The sequence below is a fragment of the Serinus canaria genome, chromosome 6, assembly GCF_022539315.1.
Source record: "Serinus canaria isolate serCan28SL12 chromosome 6, serCan2020, whole genome shotgun sequence".
Lineage (NCBI taxonomy): Eukaryota > Metazoa > Chordata > Aves > Passeriformes > Fringillidae > Serinus > Serinus canaria.
Window position 1 is genome coordinate 24,531,860 of NC_066320.1, and position 15,960 is coordinate 24,547,819.

At 41.1% G+C, this 15,960-nt stretch overlaps 2 protein-coding genes across 3 annotated transcripts in view; one reads left to right on the forward strand and one right to left on the reverse strand.

The window, feature by feature from the left end:
• Window positions 1-15,960, forward strand: part of SMC3 (structural maintenance of chromosomes 3) — a 1,169,611-nt gene that overhangs the window by 297,411 nt on the left and 856,240 nt on the right. The gene's annotated exons all lie outside the window — the stretch shown is intronic.
• LOC103814130 (VPS10 domain-containing receptor SorCS1) overlaps window positions 1-15,960 on the reverse strand; it is a 258,007-nt gene that overhangs the window by 49,850 nt on the left and 192,197 nt on the right. The window contains exons 9-12 of the mRNA XM_030241082.2: window positions 11,667-11,846; window positions 7,689-7,835; window positions 1,025-1,127; window positions 476-552 (exon numbers count right to left, since the gene is read on the reverse strand). Coding sequence (XP_030096942.2) covers window positions 476-552; window positions 1,025-1,127; window positions 7,689-7,835; window positions 11,667-11,846 — 507 coding nt within the window. The remainder of the gene's footprint in view (window positions 1-475; window positions 553-1,024; window positions 1,128-7,688; window positions 7,836-11,666; window positions 11,847-15,960) is intronic.

Consider the following 15,960-nt stretch of genomic DNA (forward strand, 5'->3'; position numbering starts at 1 on the left):
CTTTTTCTGCAAAATAATCCATTTATATGGACAACAAACTTTGGACAATTTAGCTTAGGTGAAGTGAGTCTCAGCTGAAGTGAGAAAAAGTAGACCAGTGAAACTGCTGATTTTTGGGTAAGTATAGTCATGGACAAAAAGAAAAATAGTTTGGTTGGCATGAGGGATTTACAACAGTAAAAGGGAACACTTTTTCTCCTCTTATTATTCATCATTTATTCTGTTCTCTTCGCTATGGGGTTAAACTGAAGTCAAACTCTGAGTAGAATAATAAAAATAATTTTCTGTTATATGAAGTCTAACAGCATATTCATTCTTTCTCTTTGAACATCTCTGTACTTTTGAAAAGTTTACTCTTTCATAAAATGTTTGCAAGAAGCTACCCTGAACCAAATGAAACAAAAAATGAAAGATTGACTCTACTTTTATGACATTTCCTGATTTGTATTTAAACCAGTGATTCTGTGTCATTTACCTGCCTCCAAGTGTTCCCAGCATCAGAAGTAACAAACATGCTGATGTCATTGTCTGAGAGCTCAGTGCCTATATTACCTGTAAGATGAGCACTGGTTAGTGAAGGAACCCTCTCAGAAACAGCACGATAAACAAATCAGGGGAGTAAATGTATTTATTTATTTATTTATTTTGCAGTTGTAGAACTTCTGGGTTTGGGAGGAAAATGAGAGGAAAGGGAGAAGAGGGAAGGTGTTTCAGTTTGAAAAAAAATATATAAAAGACCCAATATATAGAACTCTACACACCTCTACATGCAAAGGATTTGATCTTATCTTATTTGATCTTATGCTCACAGGAGTAGAGGGCTAGACATGATTTCTGTCTTGAAGGCCAGTTTCCATAACAAGCATATGACAAGCTGAAGGCCCATTAGGATTTTCATTTGACAGGCTGCCTCCTTTCCCAATACTGGTGGTGTGACACCCCAGAGCCACCCAACACCCTCCACAAACGCCAGAGTTTGTCCAGGTTTGCACATCAAACAAGGCAATATTTAAAGGTTTCATACCTGAAGCTACAATAATACTGGGGGCAGTGTCTCGGCTGGCGATGTTTCCTGAGGTATAGGGGTTGTCTGAGACCTTCAAGTGAAGATGAAGGGAGCAATAGGGCTATGGAGAAAGGGGAAATACAAGTAAAAAGCAGACACAACAATGTATGCTCCTATTAGTACAGGCCTGGGAAGATACAGTGTCTTTCTGTATTTCCTCCTAATGTTCAGTAACCCTTAGATGGGCACAGCCACTTTGCCATCATTTTCTGACACAACCCATTCCTAGTGGGAATCTAATGCACCAGGCTGAAACCCTTTTCCAAGGACCACATCTTTGAGGCTGTACCTGAAAGGAGGGGACCAGGCTTGCACAGGCAGATGATGTAAGGACTACCTGAGGCTCCTGGCTCCTACTCTGTGAGAAGCAATCATGGAGATTGGTGCAGATATGAAATGACTCTGAGCAGCACTACCCAAGCTATCTCTGAAAAAAGAAGCAATTAAAGCCCTCCTGGTGTGGTGCTGAATCCCCACTTATTAGCCAAGAAGAAAAACTTATTTCATGCCATTTCTTAACTCTTTTTGACATATGACTGTTCTGAAATGCACTGCAATAAATACCAAGAAGTACCACCACTGGAAAGTGTTCATTTCAAGTTTAAAGGAAAGCTTCATTGCCCATCTGGATGTGACCTTTAAGTTTTCAATACAAATAAATCCATGGAAACCTTACCTACTTGCTATTGATTTTGCATGCTGGGTACTCAGGTAAGACACAAGTGGTACAGAATAAATCAACTGAGCTAGAAGGTGGATGGCTAGATGGGCAGATTTTCAAAGCTGCCATTACAATTCCCTCCAAATCTTTATTGTGGTATTTTCTGAAAATTTCTGAATGCTATTTCCTTCACTTGAGTTTTATTCCCAGAATTTTTTTTCTTTCAAACCTCATAAAGAGACCTTCATGAGACAGGCTAAGGGAGGAGCAGGGGAAAAATACTGGCAAGAAAACTTGAAGCAAACTGACCCAACCGAGCTGGACATCCCACAGGAGCAGAACTGGAGCAAAGCCCTTGCTTCAGCTTGCCCAGCTCTGTAAGAGAAAGAGGGGCTGTGCAGGGGGACCTTCAGGCTCAAAGGAGGCAGGTTTTCCTGAATAACACCAGCTTCCTAAAGGCTAGATCTGCAGCCCCAGGAGCCTGGCAGGCCTCCTCTGATGGAGACCTAGTCCCACAGGCCACTGGAGGAAGGCCACTTATCCATCCCATCTCAAAGCAGGTGGATGTGACTGAAATGACAATTCCCCTGTGGAGAAAGGCAGGGCTCTTCTGGCAAAGGCAAATGAGGGTGCTGAGCAGAGATGGGAGCTCTCACTTATGTAAAACAGGAAAAGGGGATGTGGGTGTGCAGCAGGGAGCACAAGCTGCCAAGTGGAATGTACTGAGCAGCCTAACTCCAAGTGACAGACTTGCGAGGGCAGCCCGGGGCGCCGGGAGGGAGTGGGAAACAAATTGAGCTGACATGAATGCAGGAAGTGGAAAAGCACTGCAAGAGCATGAACTCTTTCCTTTTACATTTTGATAGGTTGTGAGAAGACTAAATAGAAAACATATTTTTAAAACTAACATACTCCTAATGGCAACTCAGCCAATTCCCAACTCAGATGAGACCTTGTTAAGATTCAATCTTTGTGCTACCAGAGGTTTCCTTTCAAATTTATCTCATTTCACAGATATAGCATATAGAAATGGAATATATCTCTCCAATATTAAAAGTTAGGCCATCTGTCTAAGCAGACAGATGGTCTTTTTAGGGGCATGATTTCTTACTGGTTGGACTGCTGTAGTGCTTAAGAGTCTCTAGTGACAGCTGGGTATGGTGTGAAAGCCAACCTTTCCACTCTTAGCCAAACACCTGAAGTTACTGCCCATGGCCACCCCACATCCTAACATTCTTTTCCTCATTCCCCTGTACATCTTCTCCATCTCTGTCCTTATACAGCTCATGAACAGATATTCTTCCAGCTGTTTTGTGTTCTGCTGGTCCTTCTGTGTTCCTCCTCCAGCTCCCATAGCTTAATTCACATACAGACATCTCACAGGTTTTCAGAATTTTCATCAGTTGTCTCTGTCCTTTTTGTTGTTACCAACAGGCTGCTAAAATCATTACTATCACCAGAATCACAGGTTTGGGTTTGCTTGTCATTGCCTCGTTCCCATCTGTGTTAACTGTTGCACAGCAACCAAGGGAAAGGCAACCACACCATGGAGCGTTTAAACTCTAGATGGAAGATAAAGCCCAGGTGATAAAGCCCATTGCTCTGCCCACTGCCACGGTTTTTACAATTGTCCTGGAGTTCATTACTTTCTTCCTAACATTTTCAAGCCAACACTCTCATGCTCCCCCCTCAGGAAACTCATCAGTCCTTAGTAAAATTTCTCATAAACATCCACAAACCCACTTTTGGCTGTTCTGCAAAGCCCACCTGAACTGTCTCCAATGGAGGACACAATACAAACCAGCTATTAGTGGCTGTCCCTCATCAGAAGTGGTAGAAAGTATTATATATAACACAAAGATGATGCTGGTCACCAGTCACAGACCTAGGGGTAGTTGCAGTATTTGCAGGGGTACCTGCAATAGCAAGGGACAAGGAAAAGAGATAAACACTTCCAAGAGAGATATTCAAAACACCTCACTTAGATGCTTAAAATATTTTGTAGCAGATGGCACAAAGGTCCCCCATTATGACAAGAGGGTCTTTGTCCTGAAATCCTTATAAATTCCTATGGAAAAGACAAACAAAATGTGGGAGGCAATAAACTGATGTCTGAGGAAGCGAGGCACAGAGAAAATATATGACTTGGCCAATTCACATAGGAAATTGGAGATAGACCCAAAAATTGAATCAAGATTCTCCTGAGATTCAGCCCTGTGTCTGAACCACAAGTCCCTCCCTGAAAGCTAATTGATTAACTCTCCCAGGCAGATGCTCATCTCTTGCCAGACAGAACTACTCCTCAGTTAACCACTTCACAATGCATGGTAAGTATTGAACTAAACCAGCATCTTTGGAATAAAATACCTGGGCACCTATTTCATGAAGATTAAGTATATTCATGTAAGAATACCAGTGGTATACACAAGAAAAACAAAACCCTGGGATTAGATGGAATTTCATTGCTTTCCTCCTCCTCATTATTTAGAGCTGTCTCACAAAAAATGCAAAGAAATTCCGAGTCCATTTGAAAAACCACCTGGAGAGTACTGTCAGTAGAGGGAGGGTTGTGTCTGGCTCACCCTGTGCTTCAGATTCCTTCCTAACCTCCTTAGCCAACAACTCAGCTGCTATATACCTATTTCTGCTTTAATTCTCACTTAGTTTAGGTTTAAAGACCCAATGCACAGAGCACACAGCAGTGCATTCACAGGCTGGGGACTGTGCTGTCACTCTGGGAAATGGCAGATCCCATTTTGTCAATGAGCTGGAACATACATCATTGCTGAGTCCTGAGCTACTGCTGGAGACAATTATGCTGAAAAGCAGCAGTGGGAAAGCATTAGTATCTGCTGTGCAGCAAGGATGGGAGCTACACTACATGTACAATGGACTATGAAGAATTCACTTATCTATGCCATAAGGAAAAGCAGGATCGTGTCAGGAACAGTTATGTCTAGAAGGAAAAGGAGCAATTGACATAAGGAGGTAAAACTAGTGATGCAGGGGAGGCTGAAGAGGTGAGTGGAGTTTGTGAAGTGTTTTAAATGCTAAGCTATGTCACACTGACAAGGAACAGAATTGCCTCAGAGCAGGGGAAAATTCCTTTTCTCGGCATTTTTCTACAGCAGAAAACCCTTATGGATCCCTGCCTTATTTCCAGGAATGTAAACTTTGAGTGCTTGTGCATCAAAAACTTTCCTACCACTCCCAACTTCTGTGTTTATTCTCTATAATTTCTAGAATTCTTTCATTCCATATTCTGCTTTCAACTTCCCCACCATTAAGCGTGACCCTTAGATGGGATTTTCAAATAGCTTGTCTCTCCTGCAGAATTGCTATTTCACTTTGTGGTCTGGTATATTTTCTGTACTTCTATCCCTCCCTTTCTATGGCAGGCAGACTGTCTGTTCCTGTAAAACCTAACAAGTAACTTTAGCTCAGATTTCAGCTATTTGCTTTCTTTCAAATTTGCAAGTTGACCACCTGAGACTCTGCATGCTCAGCTGAGGTTTCCTGCCCCTCTGCCATTCCAAAAGCTGGTGAAGACCTAACCACGGAGGAGTGCTTAGACAATGAAAGAGGCCTCTTGCCTGTTTTACCCAATGTTAGGGGAAGAGGAAAAGTCAACATGGCCAAATATTCTTCTGGCCTTATCACAGGGCAGGGCTGATAAAATACTTCCCATTCTCCTGAGAGGACAAAGACTGAGATACAAGGTTAAAGTCCATTGAAGATTTGTCCCTCAGCACCCTGGAATCACAGAACAATTCCTACACTCCAGCTCAAGTCACAGAGCACTTAAGAAATGCAAACAGCATGACAAACATCCACTGAGCTTGCCCAGGTGGAAGTAATTCTCAGAGAAAGTACATGGTTGCATAGAGTGCAAAATAAAAACAAACTATAATATTTATCATTGTAATTTTCCTTACACCTGTGTAATATTTAAATAGTGGTTTATGCACAGTGGAGCTCCAGGATGGAAATGCAATCCCCAGAGAACCATGAGCTTCTGTAGGTCAGTTCTCACTGTGTCCCTACAAGTGCCCACACTTTCTGCTCCTCCTCCTGACCCTTTGTCTGGCTTGTTCAAATTTATCACCCCCAAGGGACCTCAGCTTGTTCAGGCATAACTGGTTGAATTTTAAATGAAGTTTATTGTATTCTCTGGTGTCCATGGATATAGTAGCAGATAGAGTATGGATGGAAAGGCTTAAAGGGACCATAACTCTCTCTCCCCCCCATAGGAACTCTCCATTTCTATTTCACATACAGATATATGACCTCTTCCATTATACACTGGGCAACTACAGTGGCAGGTATAGCCTTGTCTATAGAATACCCAATTCCTGCAAAGAACTGTTCCATAAGGGCCACACAGAGCAGTACCACTGGCTCACTTATAATCAGAGTGGCAAGTCAGACTTTGCATGATCCCTGCACAAAAATACCAGGAAAGCAATTTCAGAACTCTAACTTCAAATTCATGGGAAAAAAAATAAAGTCTACATTTATTATTTTACTTGCCTATGTGCTTTGCTTTGTTCTTCTGTCTCGCCAGTCCCCTTGAATATTATACTATTACATTATATAATAAAAATCTTGAGTTTCTGATTAAATTTGTTATAACTTGAGAAGGTTAAAATGTCAGGTTTTTTTTACTGAATATGTTTCACTTGAGTTAAAACTAGATTATACAATCTATTTCAAACACAAAGGCTTATTTACATAGTCCCTTCCAAAGAACTGAATTACTTTATGCCTGCAAAGTTTTTGGATTCTATCTTTTTTGGTTTTCACCACATAGAAATATCTAATAAAAAATTGACTTAGTTACAATTTTTAAAAATTTGAAAGAAGAAAACAAACCCAAAAAATTTAGTCATGCTCTGAAATAACTCTTCTGTCTTACCCCCAGTCTTTCCTATTTATTTTTTCCAAACTGGACAGAAAATGAAGGACTTGTATTTTGGCTCAAAAATCAATTATTTGAGCAGCTTCAAATATTTATTCTTTGCTCTTTCAATAGTGCATGACATTCAGTTAAGAGATTAGTATAGCATTCAGCTACAAAATATAATGCTGATTCAGATGCTAATGCCTCAAAATGAGAAACTTTTTTTTTTTTTTTTAAGATGTAAAACAGCATGCAAGTACAGGACAGGAGCAGTAAGAGCAATCTAAATAGTGTCCCTAATTCTGCCTGGAACCATATTAGAATTAGTATAATATGAAAGCTATTGAGAATCCCAAATACAGGGGTTCTGAGTATTATCCCACTACTGTGAATAGATTGTATCAGCTGAAAAATATGTCAAGATCAGTTTAAGCTCTCTAACTTCATAGAGGTCTCCAATTCTATTCACATCACTTCTATTTCACTCTCCCTCTTGGAAACTGTTTGCATATAATGATGATTAAAGATGTAGCTGTATGTGGATCTATATCAGTAAGTACAGAGATGGATACAATTTACACCATCACAAAGCTGTACATATATTTGGATGAATGTGTCGATTCTCACTTATGAGCTCAAAGAGAAAATGATGAATGTTAATAAATATTAATGCCAACAGAGCAGCCTGAAAGCAAGCCCAGCTCTCTTTTCCTTCCAGCCTGTTTGCAGTTACTGTCTCTCAGAGTTCTGAGCTACAGCAGCTCTTGCCTCCCATCTAGTGTCCAGAGAACTGATTGCCAGACATGGCATCCAGCTTCCCCTGCTCTTCCAGGGGACACAGCACTTCTGCAGAAGGCAGCTGATCCACAATTTGTTCCAGATATTAAATGAAATTAACCTAAATTACAATGCAACAACCCCTGGCAGCCCAAGCCTGAAGCACTGCCCTCCATGAGATACACTGCATAGGGAGGGGAGCTGCCCTCTGTTGTGTTACCTGGTAGAAAAAAGATTGTTCTGGGGTATTACCACCCCCCAAATTCCCCACTTCAGGTACTTACTAGGAGACAGTGAATGGGATTTCCCCTCAGATCCGTGTGCGGAGCCTGCAACAAACTCCAGTCTCTCCCTTTATTGTAGGTGATGAAAGTTTTCACTTGGTTGTCAATCTTCTTGTTAGCCAAGAACATTCCCTTTATCCCTGCTACCTAGGAAAAATTGACATGGCTGAAAAATAGATCAAGTCCATGCAGGTTCTGTGCATGTCCTTTTTCCTCTGTCAAACCCACCAGGGCTCTGATGGCTCTGTCAGTGTGGTCAGTGTCAGGGCCAGAATTGCCAACGCACATCAGAGGCAAGCTGGAGGGCTGGGGAAGATACAGAGCCATCACAGGTTCAAAGATGACAAATGGGAAAGAAATATTGTATTTCAGAATCATCATGGGAACATGGCAAGATGTCAGTAGCATTATCTGTAAAGTGACAACCTCTCAAGTGTGTAGGCATCCTTCCCCCTGAAAGATGAAACATGTGCAGGCAATTATTTTTCTCTTGCACAGCAGCAGCAGGAAACAGCAGCAATTTTGGCCTTGTGAAGAAAACAGCAACACACACACATAGACTTGCATTTCAATGTTTCTATTCTCATCCAGCCTTCTTCAGACATTTCATCTAAGGATCTCATTGTGTTTCAAAACAATGATTATTGGTGTTCCAACAGGATAACTGGGGGCGCAGAGGTATTTTTGTTACAGTTTTGTATTTTGAGGAAATCAAAGCACTGTTGACTCAAGTAAGGCCATACAGAATGCCAGTTACAGAGCTGGCAATGAGGTCTTCATCCTTTTACTTTTTCCTGGTGTTTTACCCAACAGTTTAAACCCACAGACCTGCAGGAGGATTTTGCACAGACATGACGCTAACAGATTCACATTGGAACCAAGCCTAAAAGTATCTCAGTGAGGAGAAAAAAAGAGTCAACCTCAAACCACAACTCACACTGCAGAATGTTCCCATCTTCTCAGCACACTGAAAATCAATAGCCCAATAGCTGCTGCAGCTTGAGAATGAATTTGTTAGGCTGTCATTCTGCAATCTGAGTGCTGCAATAAAAAGGGAAGTGAAATCAGAAGAAGGAGGGGGTAAGTGAGAAACTTTTTGGTTTCCAGCAAGGCTGTTCAGTCATCCACCTCACCTCTGCTTATGATGTGGAATTAGCAGACAGAATCATTCATCAAGAGTTTTTATTCACAGAGATTAAATGGCATGGCAAACAGTTACACAGCAGATTCAGAGCTTTTTACAGCTCAACCCATTTAATTATGTGGCTGGATTTGGATGCTACAGCTACCAGTGAATAGGACCTTATTGCACTTTAAATCACATGCTGTGAAACTACTTATGTACAGTGCTTTGGTACAGCACAATGATGTACTTAGTCATTCAAAAAGCACCTTCCTGAATTTCACTGGAAGTTCATAAAGACTTTGACATGGCTTGCTATAAAGGGCAATGGTCTTTAAATAGTTAAGTAATTCATTGTTGATATAAGCAGAAAAAAGATAACCTTTTCAATTTCCCAGCTGGATTGTTTGATCCCATCCAACTAAGTATTCAGCATTTCTTTGTTTTAGTAGAAAGGCACCCTGAAAAGACAAGGGTACTCCTGTCTCACAGTGACCTTGCACGAATACACAGGGATGGAAAAATAACATATTCCTGCCTTTGCTACCAGAGTTAGAGCCTGTAGTTGCAGTTGTACTTTGCTTTTCTGCTGTCCCAAAATTGTTCTGTTATATATTCCCTGTGAAACGCTGGCCATAAATGATTAAAGAGCACTTTATATATTGAGCAATAAAAGTGTTCTGAAATCCTGATTTTTTTTTCTTTTTATGATTCTAGTCATGGGCTGGGACTCAGAATCCTTTTCTGAGAAAGCAGAGTTATTCTGTCAGTCTTGAACAGCTTTATCTTAAAAAAAAGACTGCACACACATGCTTGTGTACTCTCAGAAGGAAGATTCATACAAGACACTTGAGCACACAATCTTAAAGACATTTTTTCACTCCCCATTACCACCTTCATACATTGAACATACTGCTAACATACATACATACTGCTAGAAAAAAGTAAGTTCCAGAGTGACAAGCACACAAAGCTATAGACACACCTCCTCACAGTCTGTTATCACCTCAGTCATGGATTGTCACAGGCAGGACTGTCTTGCTGTGGACCATTCCAACACAGCCTGGGCAGACACAGGAGCTAGAAAGGGCACTCAGACACAGTGGTCAGCGATTTAGCTCTTCCCTCAGTTTAGGAGGTGGTCGCTGGGACAGCCTTTTTGTGAGCTCAAGGAGACACCATGAAAGAATTTTTTATTTCTTTGTACCCAGTCCAATTCCCTGCTTCACAGCATTGAGCAGATTTATTCTTGATTTAGAATCAACTTAGGAATTACACACAAACACGTTCCACTGCAATGCAAACAGAAGAACTTACGTCTAACACCTGACAAACATGCACACAGACACCTGCACATTAAACAGGCCTTTCTCTGGCATCTTCTCTAATGATGGTACCTTTTTAAATATACTGCTGCCAGCAGAGAAGGACTCATTTGGCAATCTCTCCACTTTTAATTTATCTATGGATTTTTCTCCTTCTCTTGCCTTCCTCTCCATTTTCCCCCAGATCACTATAACTGTCTGACTCAGAGAACCATGCTGGCTGGCTCTCTGTTCTCTTCCAGCAAGAACATCAAACTGAAAGGAAGGTTAGTGCCAGGTTCCATGTCAGCCAATATTCCTTCTATCTAGATACTCAGCAGATATGATGCTGTAAGTCTGATTCCATCAATTTCAATCCAGGTTGCTGTGTGGTGTCAGATGAATAAAACAAAACAAAAGATTTTCTTTACCCCCTGGGATGTAGGACACCTTTACATAATGCAGTAAAGCTGCTTCCCCAGCTGACAGTAATAAGAGGCAACAGTTTTTCCATGGGCTGCCAGCACTGCAGAGAGATTAATGGCAAAAAATGTCCAAATGACTGAAATGGCAGTGCCCATCCTCCTTCAGTCCATCTGCACTGATGTATAACTCTTGAGATCTCTGGACAATTCAAGGTGGTTTCCAAGTAGAGGGCAGCTGAAGGAAAACTACAGAGCAGAGCTAATCTTGAGACAGTTATTGGGAAGTACAGGAAGCACCTTCATCTTCTAAGGCACTCAGATCTACTTTATTGCCTTTATTCTAAATGGTCAGAAAATACCCTGGAGGAGACCTGAAAACAGAACCTGACCCTCAGAACGGCAGCTGAGGATTGAGTTTCTCCTCAGACAGGTGCTTGCTCCAGAGTGTTCCAGCACTCTCCAGCTGAGTGCTTGTTGCAGGCAGGAGAGCAGAAGATGGACAAGGGCACTTTAGAAGTCCTACTGTTAGGAGCAATTGTCATAGAAGACTATGCAAATTGGCATTTGTACCATGAGCTTAAGCAGAGCACACTTGTCCAGAAAAAGGCTCAGGGTAAAGAGGGCATCAAAACAAGGTATGAGAGTTTCCATGCACATGGGATAGCCCAAGAGGGCATATCCATAACTACTTAAGTTCCCAGAATAGTCAAAGCTGAGAAAGGTGACAAGGACAGCTGAAAACTACAGTTTCTTCTAAACCAAGAGATCAGATTGCCAGAAATGCAGTAAAAATCAGAGAATGATACTATTGAGACTGCTGGGAGCTTTCAGAGCCATAGAGCCAACATAGAGCCAAGAAGCATTTTGGCTGACCAACAGAGCTCCTCTTAGCAACTGAATGAACTATTCCACAACTTTTTCCAATGCATCAAAGAGCCATGAGCTGTTCCTCACCCGAGAACCCACTGGTGAATACAGCAGTAATTCTACGAAGGGTAAAACTCTGTATTTAGTAATTTGTTGACTTTGCTGTTCACATGGATTTTATGACACTGATGCGCAAGGAGGAAATTGGCATCATGTGAGCTCCTGAGATAGCAGTGAAATATTTGGAGTTATGACATACCTCATAGAGGTCAATCATCACATTCCCCTCCAGCCCTTGACTACTCTTGACATTTTCCAAGGCCAGGGTGAAGTAGACCCCTCGGGTGTCGGAGATGTACAGATTGTATGTGTCGTTCTGGTTCCACTCTTGAACAGCTGCAAACACCTGATTCTCATCTGTGCTGATAACATGCATGTCCTGGGGAAAGAAAGGAGAGGCAGGTTACTTGGGGGAGCTCTGTGCTGCCATTTCCAATGGCACCAAAGTAATGGGCGAGGAGCAAGGGATATATTTAGGCTGAAGTTTAATCAGGAACTCAGTAGACAATACTGTGGCATTTTACTATTTTATTGTCCACAGCCACTCTAAGCAAGTATTTCCATGCAGGAATATTTTACACCAGCTCTCTTCTGCCAATTTTCAAAGTAGTAATTAACTAATGAGGTGCTATTGAACATTTACATTGGCACTACAGCATTACACAGCAGCACTTTCACTCCCCTACCAACACCTTCATTTTAATGAATATTTTGGGGAATAGGGAGGGTTGTTTATTTGTTGGGTTTTTTCCATTTAGCATCTGAGTGATTCCACTCATGACTATGGAATCACAGATATTAATAACGTAGTTAAAAACAATAAAAAAGAAGAAAAGAAAAAAATAAAAGACCATCTGAAACATCTGCTTCTTGCCCAGCATTCAGAAGCCAAATATGCTCAGGACCTGATACAAGTAAGAACTAATGAGGGAACATCTGCTGTTATCTACTGTTTCTAATGACAATGTGGGCTGGAGCCAAGGCCCTGGACCACTGTACCAAACAGCACATCCCAAGAAATAAAACAGAAAAACAACCTTAGTCCTCACTAGATATAAAGAACAGAAATGTAGTTAGATCACTAGCACTATGAGTGAGGTCTTGTTTTACTCTGCTCCTCTGTATTACAGCAAGTAGGAAGCAATGATAAGATTGCATAAGTGAAGAAAAAACTATTGAATCTGATCTCATCTTTCAATGCCTGGAGAAATTATTACCCATTTTATTTTATTTTCCATTAGAATGGGAAAAGCCACCAAGAGAGAGATTGTTATAATGAAATTCCCAGGCTCTATCTGCCCAGCACAGGCACCCTGAGTTCTTTGGTGCCATAAAAATCTGTGGAGGTAGGAAAAGAAATGAAGATTTCTTAGCACCAGGTGATTCCCAGAAGACTCAGCTGTTCAGTCTGTTTTGGGCAGATATCCCAAAGTTATTCTGCTGCCATGAATCTCAGCCAGGACTTTCTATATGCAAAACTGAGAACTTTATCAGAAAATATACTCTTTGGAAGCAGATGCTACTTCTCCCTTCTGCTAATAATAGTCTTTGAAAATTCAGTGTCTGGGGGCTTTTTAGGGAGGATTAATACTTCCAGATGAAGTCTTGTAATGTAAAAATAAAAAAGCAATATAATGAAGAAATTTGATCTATAAATTTGAAAGTGGATTCAGCATGGAGTTAAGATTTGGAACAGTTGTTTGTTCATCCAGATCCAGATCTGAATACAGAGTGGATGAATATGCACTTGATTTACTTTCTTCTTTGCACTGGAGAAAATCGCGTCCCAGAAGATGGGCTCGCTTTGTGAAGGAACAGATTGGCTTAATTCCCAAGGCAATAAGAAAAGTAATGTAAGTCCCACTGAGTCCTACTAATTTTGGTGGTGAACAGACATCCTCTCTCAGCTCCAGCTGTGCCAGTAGGAGTTACAGCCACAGCTGTTTGTCTGTGGCTCCTCTTTTCAGACTGTCACCCTGGTTCAATCTGCTGGTAGATCTACATCAGCAGGTGCTCCCACTGTGCTCCAGGCAGCATTGGCTAGCACAGCTCTAATCACAAGTGCTAATTTCTGCATATGGGCACACATGGGCAGGCTTCTGCATTTAAACATAGACAGAAAGTAAAACCTGCCTTGCCTGGAGAATGTACTTCTTCATTACCTTATCATTTCATTCAATAGTTTTGTAAAAACTGGGGGAGAGGGCTAAGAAGATACTTTGATCAACACCAGAGAAAACTAAAGACAATTTCACAAATGCTGAAGAAGCAAATGAGTTAATTTATTCACTAGATGCTTCCGGCATTTGATCAGAGCAGGCTGTAAGATGGAAGTCTAAAGAAGATTCCAGTAAGACTGAAGGAATTTAAACCTAGGGAACCAGAGACTGAGATGGAATTGGCATAATATATGTAATGCAGAAAGTCAAAAAAGATAGCATTCCAACTGTGTGCCTTTGGGGATAAATTAACCATTCCTCTTAATATGGCCTTGTCCAATATATGCAGCAATGATGCACAGCTTTGATAGAAAAGGATTAGTATATGGGCATCAACCAGATCCTGGACCAGCATCTGGAATTTCTTCATTCCCACACTAGGGAAAATAAAATTAATCAGCATATCGTACTATGTATGTTTTTTTCAGGGTGGGGATTAATTTCTTGGGGGGGGAGGAATAATACAAAAAAGACAGCCTTCATCTTGATATAGTACAAGCTCCTTACAGAGATGGAAGAGGACAGGAAAGTGAAGCAAGGCACCTGTCTCAAACAGTCATCATCACCTTTAGGGGCTCCCCTTGCATTTGGCTACTGAGAGCCTGAGCTTTTTTCTCTCTGTTCCAGAACACAGTGGAAGTACATTAATATGCAGTTCTACTCTCTGTCCCTTTTGCCTTTTCAAAGACAAAAGTAAGATGATGCTGTACATGGGTTTAATCAGGTGTCTCCTCACATGACTAAAAGCCAAGGCTTTCTGAATTACTGAACGATTGGCCCTTTTGCATTTGGTCAGGGAACATTTTTCCTGGCAAGGTAAGTAGTAGGGATGTGTAATGCCAGTTTTGTTCTGCCAGCTCAGTTGGTCAGAGCATGGGGCTAATAACAACAAGGTTTTGGGATCACTCTCCAGTGGGCCCTTTACTTAAGACTTGGACTTGATGATCTTTGTGGGTCCCTTCCAACTCAGAATATTCTGTGAAATGTCTGTGAAGATGCTGACTCTTGCCTTTGCCTTCTTTGAAATTCTGGGGATGTCACCTCTTTTAAGATCTGTATTTAAGGATCTTATTTATTTATTTTTATTATTGCTTCTTCCAACAGGATGTGCATCCTGAGGTTGAAAGCAGGTGACAAATTTAAAACAGAGGTACCAGATGCACCCATCCTATCATTATTCAACCCAATACCAGTTAAGACAGGTGTTTTTCAAAGAGAAACTGCTTGACTTGCTTCAGCATTCTCAAATGTCTGCCCAGTCCATTGGTCTAAACTGGAGTAAATGCACTCTGTGTGCACTACAGTGTGTGACACAGCCCATATTGGAGTGCTGTGGTACAGAACAGGCAGCATCAACCCCCAGATCAACATCACTGCAACAATTAAGAGGCCTCAATAAAGACTATTTGCAGGGTTAACACAACCTGTATGCACATATGCAGGCATCTGCTTGAATGGAACAGAGTTTCAAGTTTATTTAGGCTTTTAATCAAAGTTCCTACAAGGCTGCTAATGTCAACAAGAATAATATTTTAGTTTGATTTGCTGTAGGCCATCCTGGCTGAGCAGCAGCATCACCTGCCAAGGCTGCCTGCTGTCACACACCTCCAGGTCAGGAAGGGTGACACGCAGAGACAAAAAGTTTGATATTTCCATCTTCAGTTCCAGAAGTCACTTAGTACTGTTTACCATATTTGGCCCCTCTTTCTTAGGCTGAAGGAGATGAAAGAGAATATGGGCATAAAAGAAGCTGTATGTTCCAATTCCTTGAATAATATAACTCTCTGCATTTTTCATAAAAGTGACTATTTTGCTTTGATGGCAGCCTCCTAGACAGCCACAGCTCCACTGCAGCTCCTTCCAAGCCAAATGCAGCTCTCCAGACTTTGAAGATATTCTGAGATTGTGACAAAGCATCTTTCTTTGGGTCAAATAACATGAATATATTGCTCCAATTCCTGTTCTCTGGAACACATTCTAATTTAACTCAAGCTCATTTTCCCTGGCTTTCCAGTGATTTCTTTAAGAAGGTGGACAAAAAATAAGTGTGGGCTAAAGGAAACAATAAGTTTAAAGCAAACAGTGTCTGTACAGATGGTCTGAATTGGCTGTAAATAACAATTTTTATTTGGCTTTTACAATAACCATGCTAAAATGCAACTCTGTTGCTAAGGGCTCTTTCAAATAGCATCTATTTAAATCTGATGTGAATTTACAGAGTATTTTCACTTGCTTGGGCAGGAAGTTTCAAAGTATCTTAAAATATGGCTGAAA